We start from the raw sequence: 12,924 nt of genomic DNA on the forward strand, positions 1-12,924 counted from the left end.
GTAATTGGCCGGGTACAACTGGGGAGAAAAATGGGGGGGGGGGGGAGCCCTGTGATATCTGCAGCTGACCCGAGCGCTGCCGGGTCCGGTTTGGCCTTGATGTGGAAGAGAGCGGCAGTGTGTGTTTCCATTTTGATGTGCAGCTTCGGTCAAACGTGTTGTGTTGTTATTTTGAAAAGGTGTTGTGTTGTTATTTTGATGTGTCTTGACCCCCCCGTGTGTTTTTCTCAAAGGGAAAAGCCCTGACACTAAACTGAGAGAGGGGGTCTCTCCTCTGTCTGCCTCTGAGGCTAATGTGCACATCTACACATCTATATATATATATATGTAGATGTGTAGATGTGTAGATGTGTGTGTGTCTGTGTGTGTGTGTGTGTGTGTGTGTGTCTGTGTGACCTGTTTCACAACGTGCAGTGCTCAGAGCCAAAGTGTGAAAAATGATAAAGTGTGAATCTTGTTTTTGAAATCAAAAGTGCCATAATCGGGCATCCGGGTGGTGTGGCGGTCTATTCCACTGCCTACCAACACGGGGATCGTGGGTTCGAATCCCCATGTCGCCTCCGGCTTGGTCGGGCATCCCTACAGACACAATAGGCCGTGTCTGCGGGTGGGAAGCCGGGTGCGGGTATGCATGCTGGTGGTCGCTGCACTAGCGCCTCCTCTGGTCAGTCGGGACGGCTGTTCGGGGGGAACTGGGGGGGAATAACGTGATCCTCCCACGCACTACGTCCGCCTGGTGAAACTCCTCACTGTCAGGTGAAAAGAAGCGGCTGGTGACTCCACATGTATCGGAGGAGGCATGTGGTAGTCTGCAGCCCTCCCCGGATCAGCACAGGGGGTGGAAGAGTGGGGTACTTGGCCGGATACAGTTGGGGGGGGGGGTTAAAAAAAGCACCATAATCCCACCTAATCAACTTCCTTAACTAACGTGACTTTACGCCGTCTGAGGAGAATCAGAAACAGAACCAACACAACTTGTAACATCTTAACACGTCCCAATCTCTCAGCCGGGTTGAGCCAGACCGGCCTCAGCACAGGATCGCGTTAATATTTGGGGCGATACAGACCCTGGACTCACTCTTACGGGAGCGCCTGTTAAAAAAAGGTGGGACTGTACAAAAGATTGACGGTCGGAGGATGACCCGAGGGTGGCGCTGTGACCGGTACAATGAACGCTGAATGGCATTTAGTGTCTCAGCATAGCGGTAAACAACAACGACCGCAGAGATATAGCCGTTAAGCTAACGACGATGAGCGAACTTCATGACGACAGCTACCGTGCACGCAGGCTGCACGCCTCGTCTGCGTCATGTGACTCGCTGCCGTGTGACACGGCTTCCTGGGTGTGCCCACCTTCCTCTCCACTTCTGCTGAGTGGTGTCACCACGACCGACGTCTCGGTCCCCCCCAGACAGCATCCGGATGTGGGCCACTTCAGGCAGTGATGCGGCACTGGTGGCCTTCTTCTGGCCCTGACAAAATGGATGTGAGCCTGAAGTGGCCCACATGTATAACAGCAAATATGGCCCAGATATGCCAGATCACATGTGGGCCTTTCTTGGCAAAGAAGCGGTGCTCTCGGCAACATGTGATCTGGATGAGACCCTGAAGTGGCCCGTGTGGTAAATGGTGAATATGGCCCAAATACCACAAAACAAATATGGGCCACATTTGGCAAATATGTGGCACATGCGGCATTGCTGTGGCTTGGTTCTGGCCCAGATCTGGCAAACGGGAGCGGACCGCCCAAGGTCCATCAATCCACGCGGTATGTGGGCCGAATGAAAGTGTCGGTGTGGGACGGGTCCGGGCCACAGCAATTTCGCTATCCGGGCCACAGCTGTGTGCTGAGATGTTGAAGGGGCCCGCCTTTTGAGAACTGCTCTCATGAGGATGGAGGCCAGAGCCGATCTCACCAAAGATCAATCTGATGGACTAGCTCGGTCTGGCTCGCGATGCTAACAATCCTCAGCGTCTCCGGGAGAGAAACACTCTCTTACCTGACTCGACTTTGTCAACATCATTAACTCAGTTACCTTGTTTCTGTATTAACATATCAACTCACTCATTAACATACAAGGTATGCCTCGTCAGCGCCCCTTAACGCCTCGTTAACAGAAATTAGCTTGGTTTTTTTTGAACAACCTAAACGTTCACCTCCTCACGCCGACATCTCTGTGGGTGATGCTTCTTTACATCAGGAATCAGGATCATTTGTTTGTCGTTTCATTTCATGCACTTGCACACATGAACTGAAACAAAACTACAAAAATACATATATCAACATACCCCCCCCCCCCCAAAAAAATCACTGTCCTAGAGAACGAACGCCAGCCAGGGTGACTGTTGGAAGGTTATGCTAGATCCAACGGGGTGTAGGCACGGAAGTAGCCGTGATTGGCTGCTGCATCGGCCAATACACAGTGCGGAACCTTGAGCGCACTGACTTGAAACAAACGATGCACACTGAAACATTTAGCTAGCTAGCTTACAACTGACCTTAACATTGCCAGATGGTACTGTAACGATAGCTAACATTAACGCTTGCAACAGTGGCTTGGGTTCTCCCAGACAGCCTTCCTTGGCGAGGCGTCCTGGGTGTCGTGTCTCGGCTCACAGCCTGAATGGGTTTCCCCACACCGACCCGCCCAACCCGTCCAGCCATGAGGAAAAGCTGCTAAAAAGACCAAAGGTCTTAGAGAAGCTAATCATAAACGTTGAGTCCGGATGAACTGATTCAACTTTGACAGATTTTGTTAAATGTTGTCTTCTATCGAGCAATAAGAAGTTTAGTCTAACGAGGCTGACGAACCCAATTTGTCTTACACTGCATCCTTTCTTATGGCGCTGCTGTACAATTTTAAAATACGATGTCGATTCTGAAATGACACGTTATTTGGCCATAGTTGGGAAGTAAACCAAGTGTTTGCTCCCACTCACTTCGCTTCCCAGCAGCGACACACCACGGTGTTACCCGACACCAATGCTAACTACAAGTTTCTTTAATAAGCTCGTGGGAGAAAATTGGCCCTTCGCCCCCGGTCCCTCAAACCTACACAGTTCCTACCGCTCAGTTGGTGCCTGTTCCTCTTTTGGCCCGGCTCCCTCACCTCATATAAACCTATCATTTCAAAGCCACTCAGACCTTCCTTTCTGATTCACCCACAACTCCCCTTCACACCTCCGCCGGCTGTTTGCTCAGGATTCTCGATGAAAAGAAGATGAGAATGAAGTTCCTCTCTCCACAGTTCAGGCCTTCAGTTGACACTGCGCTGTTTGTTCAGCGTCTACTACCGGTCTCTGTGGGACTGTACCGTCTATGAAAGAAAAGCTATGGCTCAGTGTGTGTGTGCTGTTGTAACGGTAGCTGTTTGTTTTAGAGATGATGGGTGAAAAGATGCCTGCAGAGATTTGTATTGGTTGTAGGTGTGAATGCAGGTGCACACAAGGTGAATCGGGCAATGCACATGTGCAAGCGGCGTATTCGGGGGACAGCACAGGAACCGCCGCAGCCAGGACAAGAACCCGGATCTCCCGCACCACGGGCTACAACGTTAACCAGTCGACTTAAGGGTCCGACCCGTTCGCCAAAGGCCATCGAGTCTAGTCATTCGTGGTCGTTACACTATCCCCCCCCTTCAGGAAGTTCAGCACATCAATTCCCTCACGCCTCTGGGCGCACGCGCTTCTGATGGCGTCACGGCGTCACCATCCCACTTCTGACACCAATGTAACGAATTCGGGGGGCAGTCCGGGAACCGCCGCAGCCAGGACGCGAACCCCGATCTCCCGCACCACGGGCGACAACGTTAACCAGTCGACTAAAGGGTCCGACCCGTTAGCCAAGGGACATCCAGTCTAGTCATCCGTGGTCGTTACACATACACACGTACATAGCTTGAGAATCTACGCAGGGCCTACGTTGTAGCTTACACAAGTGGCCTACGCCGTTGTGAGCGTTCATACTTGTGCGGGGGGGGGGGGTGTCTGCGTCGCTCCGCAATTACACCGCCAAAAGCCTAGTCGGCGGTGGGGTTTCTAAGCCACTGGTGTTTAGTTTCTCATAAAACAGTAGAAGTTTCTTCGCGTACTTCAAACAATGGTGACTGGTTCACTGAGCGGATCATGTCGGAGCAGATGAAGTAGGGGAAGCCGCTGGAAATGCGACGCTACCAAGCGGACCAACCACAGTTGTTGCGGCGTGCGTCATCCCGACGTGTGGTTCCGTTTCCGGGGAGCTGCACGTCGGCTACGCCGTACAAACGCCGCATCTACGGTGGAGACTCTGCGCAGAAGGATAAGCTGGCCTCATGTGCTCTCGCACACGTATGCACAAACAAACGCATTGCACACACACACAGACACACACAGCAAAGGTGGCATGCTCCTTCGGTGTATACAAATGCACATGTAGGCCTCGTCTCCGGTCTGCGTGTCGTGCAGCAGCGGATGACTCGTCAGGCCGTCCGGGTCCCTGTACGAGTTTTCATTGCGTCTGGCGACACAAGAACCCGCTGGCACCGTGTCGTTAACGTCTCCGCTCCAGTCCCACTCTCGTCACCGATCGCGAGAAAGGGAACGAGAGTGACGTTTACCGCGATTACAGCCAGTGCCAAGCAACACCGCAAGAGGGCGCCAGGAATACAACAAAACGTTTCTATAATTAAATGTCGTTAGAACATGACTCCCTTGGGAACGAGAACATAATATTGTAGCGAATTCGGGGGGGCAACCACAAGAACTGCCGCGGCCGGGAAGCGAACCCGTATCGCCCGCATCGCGGGAGACATCGCTAACCGCTAGACCAAAGGGTCAGACCCGCCAGCCGGCGTGTCTACTTATCCATCCACGTTACAATATTTTGACGCACTTCCGACGTATTAACGTGCAGGCAGTGTTTAGTCCTGCCACACGCGGCGCTGTAACGGTTTAGTCCGCGTTTCTCGGTTTCAGAGGAAGTCCAGTCAAAAACTCACAACCACGCGGATACTGGGATTTCCACGGTGCTCGTCGTTTATGGCCGTTACTCATGTAACCGGTTATTTTCTTGCCCGGCGCGGGATTCGATACGGTTGTACTGCACCACAAGGCGACATCACTAACCGCTCGGCTAAAGGGTCAGACCCGTTAGCTAGGGGCTAACGTGTTTTATTAGTAGTTTACACTCACATCGGCCTTCCCAAGCGTTACTCCCGAGTACGAGGGGCGAACTAAACCGTAGCTCGGCGACGTCCGCCCGCTCATTAGCGGTGCGCGCTACTCAAGACTACACGGCGCTCTCTGATGACGTTGCCAAGACGTTTTAAAGGCACATTTCTCAATTTCGACCGTCAAACACAGACACACACAGAGGCTTGCGGAGCATACCGGAGCCAAGTCAACGTTCACGTCCTGTAACAGTTGGGACTTGAACCGTAGTTTCCAGAGGAGAACGAGCTAAACCCTTCGCAGAACCCTCAGCCCTCGTTCTCCATCGCAGGTTGGTGAGATGATTGGTACGGAATCTTCATATATCGATACATATATACGTGTATATATGTATGTGTATGTTTTGCTTGCTGCTGAATGTGCCGACTCGAGATTTGCTCTGCCGGCAAATCGAGACGACCCCTGGGCCGAAGTTTCCTTGCATGCCTGCCCGAGAACAGTTTGTGACGTCATGACACTTGAGGGGGCGGCTCCACCAAAACGCATTGGCCAAACAGCGCCTCCCTCTGGTCGTGTTGAGCACGACACACCCTCCAGCAAACCACGTGATGTTTTTTTTTAAATTTTAGTCGCGTTTCGGGTGCACCGCCCCTTTAAGCGTCTCGTCGATTGTTCTCGGGCGCGCGGGATTTTTCTCCCGTGCGGCTGTCAATCACAGCGCGGGTCCCGCGAGAGGTCGGCAGCGTCTCTATGACGACACAAACACGGGGGGAAGCGGTTTGTGTCTCTTCATGTTTTGTGGTTTATTTATTTATTTACCGGGTACATGTGGCTTTTCATTTGATTTTTTTCTGTCCATTAGTTGGGGGGGGGGGTTTGGGTTTCGTTACCAAATAGTTTCGGGGGGGGGGGGCGTGTGGCGGCTGTACGTTGGGCCGTTCGCTGTGGGTGAAGACGGCAGCGTGTCACGGTTGTCGAGTTTTTCTTTCCCTGCGCAGTGACGTCATTGCAAGGTAATCATTTCGCCTTAACGGGATCAAAAGGTAAAACAGCGCGCGGCTGCGCAAGGACCCCGCCTACAGCCCGCAGGGGCGTAACCAGGGGTGGGCCTGGCCTGTCACAGGACCACCCATTTCAAGCCCAGGCCCACCCAATCACGCTGGCTTACAAGCACGCAGGCCGGCCCCTTTTATGTACCGTCACGCTCTGTGTTTTCCACTGCTGCTAACTAGCAAATAGCCAACAGTTAGCCACAACTGTTTGAATGGCGAAACAAAGTTCAATCTTCCGCTTTTTTAAAAAGCCACGGATGGAGGAGGAGGAAAGCACACCTGCTCCAGCACCGACTGAGGCGCCCAATGAGAGTGAGATACCGCCGGAGAGAACGACAGAGGAGGCTACAGCTTCTCCTTTGCAGGCAGCTCCCCCCTCCCCCTCTGACGACGGTGAGACGATTCCCTTGACCATGCCGCCACCGCCGCCAGATTTGTCTGCTGTGGATGAGCCACCCTCGCAGCCTAAATTAGTGTTCCCCGCAATGTGTTCGAATTTGCGACTTGTTTTGAAGGATTATTACTGGTCCACCCATTTTCACTCAGGCCCACCTAAAAAAATATTCCTGGTTACGCCACTGGCGCCGGCGTGACGTTTCACAAAGCGTCCGGCAGCTGGCGCCTTGCTAGCGGAGCGCTAACGCTCCGTTACGGGCTGTTCCCCAACACGTCTCCGCCACTCGGGACGACTTAATACGCGGAAACGAAGCCGTTGTGTTCATGTGTGAGTTTAGTTTTGTGACGCCGGATTGAAATGTGGCCGTTCGGCCGATCTCGCGGTTCTCTGACCCAGAATCGGGCGGTCCTCCCGAGGAGCGCAGAGGAATAGCGGAAAAGAGGCTATTCCAGAGGCTTTCCCTTCGGTGCCCTTCTCTCTTTCTTATTCACCATGAGTGAAGAGTCACATCCACTCCTCCTCCTTTTCTTTTCCTGAAAACACAGAGTAGGAGAGAGCAAAAGGAGAGAGAAAGGAAGGGGGAGCAGAAGAGAGAGTTGGTGGAGAGACAGCGAGAGAGGAGGAGAGCGAGAGCTGGAGAGAGAGCTGGAGAGAGAGAGCTGGAGAGAGAGAGAGAGAGAGCTGGAGAGAGAGAGCTGGAGAGAGAGAGAGAGAGAGAGAGCTGGAGAGAGAGCTGGAGAGAGAGAGCTGGAGAGAGAGAGCTGGGGAGAGAGAGCTGGAGAGAGAGAGAGAGAGAGAGAGCCGGAGAGAGAGCTGGAGAGAGAGAGCTGGAGAGAGGGAGCTGGAAAGAGAGCTGGAGAGAGAGAGAGAGAGAGCTGGAGAGAGAGAGCTGGAAAGAGAGCTGGAGGGAGAGAGCTGGGGAGAAAGAGCTGGAGAGTGAGCTGGAGAGAGAGAGCTGGAGAGAGAGCTGGGGAGAGAGAGCTGGAGAGAGAGAGCTGGAGAGAGGGAGCTGGAAAGAGAGCTGGAGAGAGAGAGAGAGAGCTGGAAAGAGAGCTGGAGAGAGAGCTGGAGAGATAGCTGGAGAGAGAGAGCTGGAGAGAGAGAGCTGGGGAGAGAGAGCTGGAGAGAGAGCTGGAGAGAGCTGGAGAGAGAGAGCTGGAGAGAGAGCTGGGGAGAGAGAGCTGGAGAGAGAGCTGGAGAGAGAGCTGGGGAGAGCTGGAGAGAGCTGGAGAGAGAGTTAGAGAGAGATAGAGCTGGAGAGAGAGCTGGAGAGAGAGAGCTGGAGAGAGAGCGCTGGCGAGAGAGAGCTGGAGAGAGAGCTGGGGAGAGAGCTGGAGAGAGAGCTGGGGAGAGAGAGCTGGAGAGAGCTAGAGAGAGATAGAGCTGGAGAGAGAGCTGGAGAGAGAGAGAGAGCTGGAGAGAGCTGGAGAGAGAGAGCTGGAGAGAGAGAGCTGGAGAGAGCTGGAGAGAGAGAGAGCAACCCTGTCACCAGGTAAAACGTTGGCATTTTACTTTTCTGCAAACCACGGATACGTTAAAATCTCGACGTGTATGAACCAAAATTAAGTTTCATATCAAAATTTAATTTTTTAAAAACATTTCAGCTTATTAGCCAAAGTTGGTGACGCCAGCGTCCACGTCACGCGACTGTCAAGTTTCTGTCTGAGAAAAGAAAAATGGCCGACGTTTCTTTTAGAGGTGCTGATGGATGGATGGATCAAATCGCATACGTTCCGGTCCCAGTCTGGGGAGGTCCCGGATCCAGTTCCAGCAGGATCCAGCACAAATTAAGCCTTGGCCAAAACCATCGTAAAATGTTGTGTTTTCCTCTGAGAATATAAGGAGTGTCAGCCATTTCTTTTCTCTTCTCAGACGGAAACGTGACGTGGACGCAGGCTCCACCAACATTGGCTGCAAGTTGAAATGTTGCTATGAAACACGTGTTTTTGGTTCAGAAACGTCGAGATTCTAACGTCTCCGTGGTTTTCAGGGATGTGAAATGCCAACATTTTATTCTGGCAACTGGATTAGAGAGAGAGAGAGAGAGAGAGAGAGATTTATCTATCAGGTGTAACATTAAATCAGGATGAGAGATGGATGTAAAAGAGAAACAAAGTCTCCCCTCCGGGAGGAGCCCATCACCACACCGACAGGCTGAGCAGGAGGAGGAGGAGGAGGAGGAGGAGAGTGGGGCTTTGCTTTGTAATGTGACATCTGTGTTGGCTAATCTCTCCTGTGTATCTCTCTGCTTGGATGAAATACAATCTCCTGTTTTCCTCAGACTGTTAAAAACCAGATGGATCTCTGTCTCTTCCCTGCCAAAAACTCTGGAGGGAGTTCAGTCCAACTTTTTGATTCACTGACAATCAATTTGTTTGTGTGGACTGACAGCTAGACGGGCATACGAGCGATGGAGATGACAGACTGAAGACCGAAACAAGTTTCAGGGAACTTTCTGACCGATGACACTGGCGGCAATTAGGAAACTGTAAGAGCTGATGTGACAGATGTGGAGTCAGACCAAGTTTTTTTTACACGCATGTTCTCAGGACGCCAGAGATCAATTTAAAAAAAGGATGTACCGCGTTCAAATGCACACACACACACAACAGCATAGCTTTAAGGTTGCCTTTTTACAGCAACAACACAATATACTGTTGTGTTGTGAAGCAACGTGTGTGCATTTGAAAATAATCCATCCTTTTTTTAAGAGTTCCCTGTCGAACATATTGTGAAGACTGGTGGATCTCAATGCTGCAAGTTAAAAGCGTTCCCCTTGTGTACCAGGTGTGTCGGTCCGGTCCTCATTAGACGGCAGGGACCCCAAACCATGAACACGAGGCCAACACCCTGTCGTCGTTGTGTTGGGCCCTGTCTTCAGTCGTGTTGTACCCCAAACTTGATGCCAATTTAAGGCGTCACTGGAAAATTCAGTGTAAATTGATACGTTTCAGTCACCTGGTTTCATGTCAAAACTGTGAAGCCAGACACACTAATGCCCCTTTTCCACTGCATGGTACCGGCTCGGCTCGACTCAGCTCTACTCACTCCTTTGGGTTTCCATTGGGCAAAAGTTAGGGGTAGTACCCGGTACCAGGTACTTTGTTTGGTACCACCTCCGTCGAGGTTCCAAGTGAGCTGAACCGATACTAAAAGGTGACAGGAAAATACCACCACAAACAAATAAATACATATATGTATATTTATTTATTTAAATATAAATAAAATCTTTAAAAACAAAATCAGTCAACACGCCCACAAAGGACCTTTGCCGTGAGGGGATACTATCCGCAGTGCGAAACGAAATCCCCAAAAAGTAAAGCGAGTAGAGTTGAATAGAGTAGAGTCGAGTTGAGCCAGTACCACGCAGTGGAAAAGGGGCATAAAAGATCCGGGTCGATGATTTTAATTCGGTCAGACAGGTTTTATATTAACGTTAGGGGTCGTTTCTTCATCTTGAGAAGTATCCTTTGATTTGTTATAACTGTTAGCGCCCCCTACAGTCAGCAAGTTGACTTCACAAGACTCTCGATTGATAGCTAGCTAGCTAGCTCGCTAACTAGCATGATGTTGCTAGGCAACTATTGGAAAAACAAACCGCCTGACAGAGTGATAATGACAGTTAATTGGCCATCCAATCAAATCCGAGTATTAGATGATGTCATCTATTACCAGAAGCTGGTTGGCTTTCTGAAACGGTTTAATTATGTTGACGCCCAGGAGGAGACTTTCTCAAGGGGCTTTAGTCACACGTTGACTTCAACAGCAGTCCTGATACTTCGTGTAGGTTTACATTAACAAACCTGTTAAAAAGTAAACCGAGATTCGAAGACGTGATCGGACACTGGACCAGATATTTAAGGGAAAAATGAAGGGTTGACAAAGTTATCTGTTAAGAGTATTTCAGAAGTTTTCATTTTCACTGTGCTTGATGGCGTAACCCCTTTATTGACCAGTTAGCTTTTCCCGCCTAAAGCAAGTGTCAAACGTTTTGTGCGACTTTCAGTATTTTTTTTTTGTGATATTTTGGCCTTTTCAGTTTTTCTCATTTTTAAATTCAAATTTTGCCCTAAAAATGGATGGATAGTAAGGAAGCCGCCGTCAACCACCGACTGAAAAGTGTCTGAACTCCCTCCAGCGCCTTTGGCGTAACTCCGAAATAACCCTCAACATTAACATCTCCTTTGAGACTAATATTAGGCTGAACATAACAGAAGAATGTGCATTGAATGATTCATTTACTCATTTGAAATTTGGTTTTTGCATGTCAGCGTTTATCCCTCATCTGTTTTTATTGATGGGTTTCTGTTCCTCTGTGTAGTATCAACCCCCCGAAGGTTTCGCACCAAACTTGTGGGCCTCAGCACGCTACACGTGTCGTGGAAGGAGCCAAAGGGAGACTTTGGAAGCTACAAAGTCATGTATACCACCCGACCAGGTAAGGTCCTGCAGTCACTCAGACCTGGCGTTCAGTCGGAGTGCAGACGTATTGGAAGTGCTGTGTTTTTAAGGAGCGTTGGCGTCCAGAGATCTGTCACGACTTTACCCCGCACAAAGCGCCTTCACTATCTGTCGTTTACCAGTTGTGTAGAAACAAAAAAACTGGTCGCGTTGTCGATTTAAAGCTGAAATCCGTGATTTTTCTCTCCCATAATGAATCCCAGAAAGTTGAATCAGTTCGACGGTTATTGAGAGAAATGTTTCATCACTCATCTAAGTGACCTCTTCGGTCTCACCTGACTGCAGGTGTCCCCACCCTTATAAATAATACAGCGGCATAACGACCCAAACTAATTATCAGTTTCATATGCAAATATGGGCGTGACCATTAACTAGAGTTAAAATGGCCATGTGCACTATTCACAGAGGATTGGGGAAGGTTTGTAATCACAGCATTGTAAGATGGTGACAGATGTACTGTTAGCCCCCCCCCCCCCCTCGGTTCAGGGATGGTCGTTCCCTCTTTACACAGATGGCCTCTTTGACCCCCCGTTCAAACCACCGTTCCTCCCTATCAAGGATGTGCACATCCTCATCCTTAAAAGAGGGGCCACTGGCCTGTAGATGGGGTAGGCTGTGGAGTTCTGGCCTGATGTGTTGGCTCTCCTGTGTTGTGCCCATCCTCTTGGCCAGTGTCTGTTTAGTTTCCCCGATGTACGAGTATGAAACGTTTCTCTCACTAACGTGTCCAGATGAACTGATCCAGCTTTCTGTGATTTCCTTACTTGAGCATACATAAAGACCTCCCTTAAGAAATGGAGTCAGGCTCCATAACACCACCAGTCGTCTTCACCATGGTTGGAGACACTCTCCAGTCTCTGTATGCCGCTGTTGAGATGTCTTGACCAGGTAGGATGAACACTGGTGCAGTGGAAAAAAGACTGAGACGTGATGCTGATGTGTCCATGACAACCAACATGACTGTACAACAGTGTTCCATATAGTGGGAGGTAGTTTGTAATACATCAGACTGTCTGTGTTAGCTTTGGTCCCAGGATCCATTTTTACAAGGCCGAGACTGTTTACTGCTGAGCTGACGGCACACCAGCCACAATGGCTGCTACACCTGGTTTGTAGTCCTGCTACACCTGGTTTGTAGTCCTAGTACACCAGCCACAATGGCTGCTACACCTGGTTTGTCGTCCTGCTACACCTGGTTTGTAGTCCTAGTACACCTGGTTTGTAGTCCTGCTACACCTGGTTTGTAGTCCCAGAAAAATCAGTGTCAACAGGTCTGTTTCTCTCTGCCTCCTTCTCCTCCTCCTCCTATGACCACTAGGATGAACACTGGTGCAGCAGCGAACACATACACTACCGTTCAAAAGTTTGGGATCACATTGAAATGTCCATATTTTTGAAGGAAAAGCACTGTACTTTTCAATGAAGATAACTTTAAACTAGTCTTAACTTTAAAGAAATACACTCTATACATTGCTAATGTGGTAAATGACTATTCTAGCTGCAAATGTCTGGTTTTTGGTGCAATATCTACATAGGTGTATAGAGGCCCATTTCAAGCAACTATCACTCCAGTGTTCTAATGGTACAATGTGTTTGCTCATTGGCTCAGAAGGCTAATTGATGATTAGAAAACCCTTGTGCAATCATGTTCACACATCTGAAAACAGTTTAGCTTGTTACAGAAGCTACAAAACTGACCTTCCTTTGAGCAGATTGAGTTTCTGGAGCATCACATTTGTGGGGTCAATTAAACGCTCAAAATGGCCAGAAAAAGAGAACTTTCATCTGAAACTCGACAGTCTATTCTTGTTCTTAGAAATGAAGGCTATTCCATGCGAGAAATTGCTAAGAAATTGAAGATTTCCT

General features: G+C 49.8%; 1 protein-coding gene across 1 annotated transcript in view; it reads left to right on the forward strand.

The window, feature by feature from the left end:
• Positions 1-8,690: 8,690 nt before the first annotated feature.
• Positions 8,691-12,924, forward strand: part of LOC130128443 (collagen alpha-1(XIV) chain) — a 192,702-nt gene continuing 188,468 nt past the window's right edge. The window contains 2 exon segments of the mRNA XM_056298052.1: positions 8,691-8,799; positions 10,919-11,035. Coding sequence (XP_056154027.1) covers positions 8,691-8,799; positions 10,919-11,035 — 226 coding nt within the window.

This window comes from Lampris incognitus, chromosome 18, assembly GCF_029633865.1.
Source record: "Lampris incognitus isolate fLamInc1 chromosome 18, fLamInc1.hap2, whole genome shotgun sequence".
NCBI classification, from domain to species: Eukaryota; Metazoa; Chordata; class Actinopteri; order Lampriformes; family Lampridae; genus Lampris; species Lampris incognitus.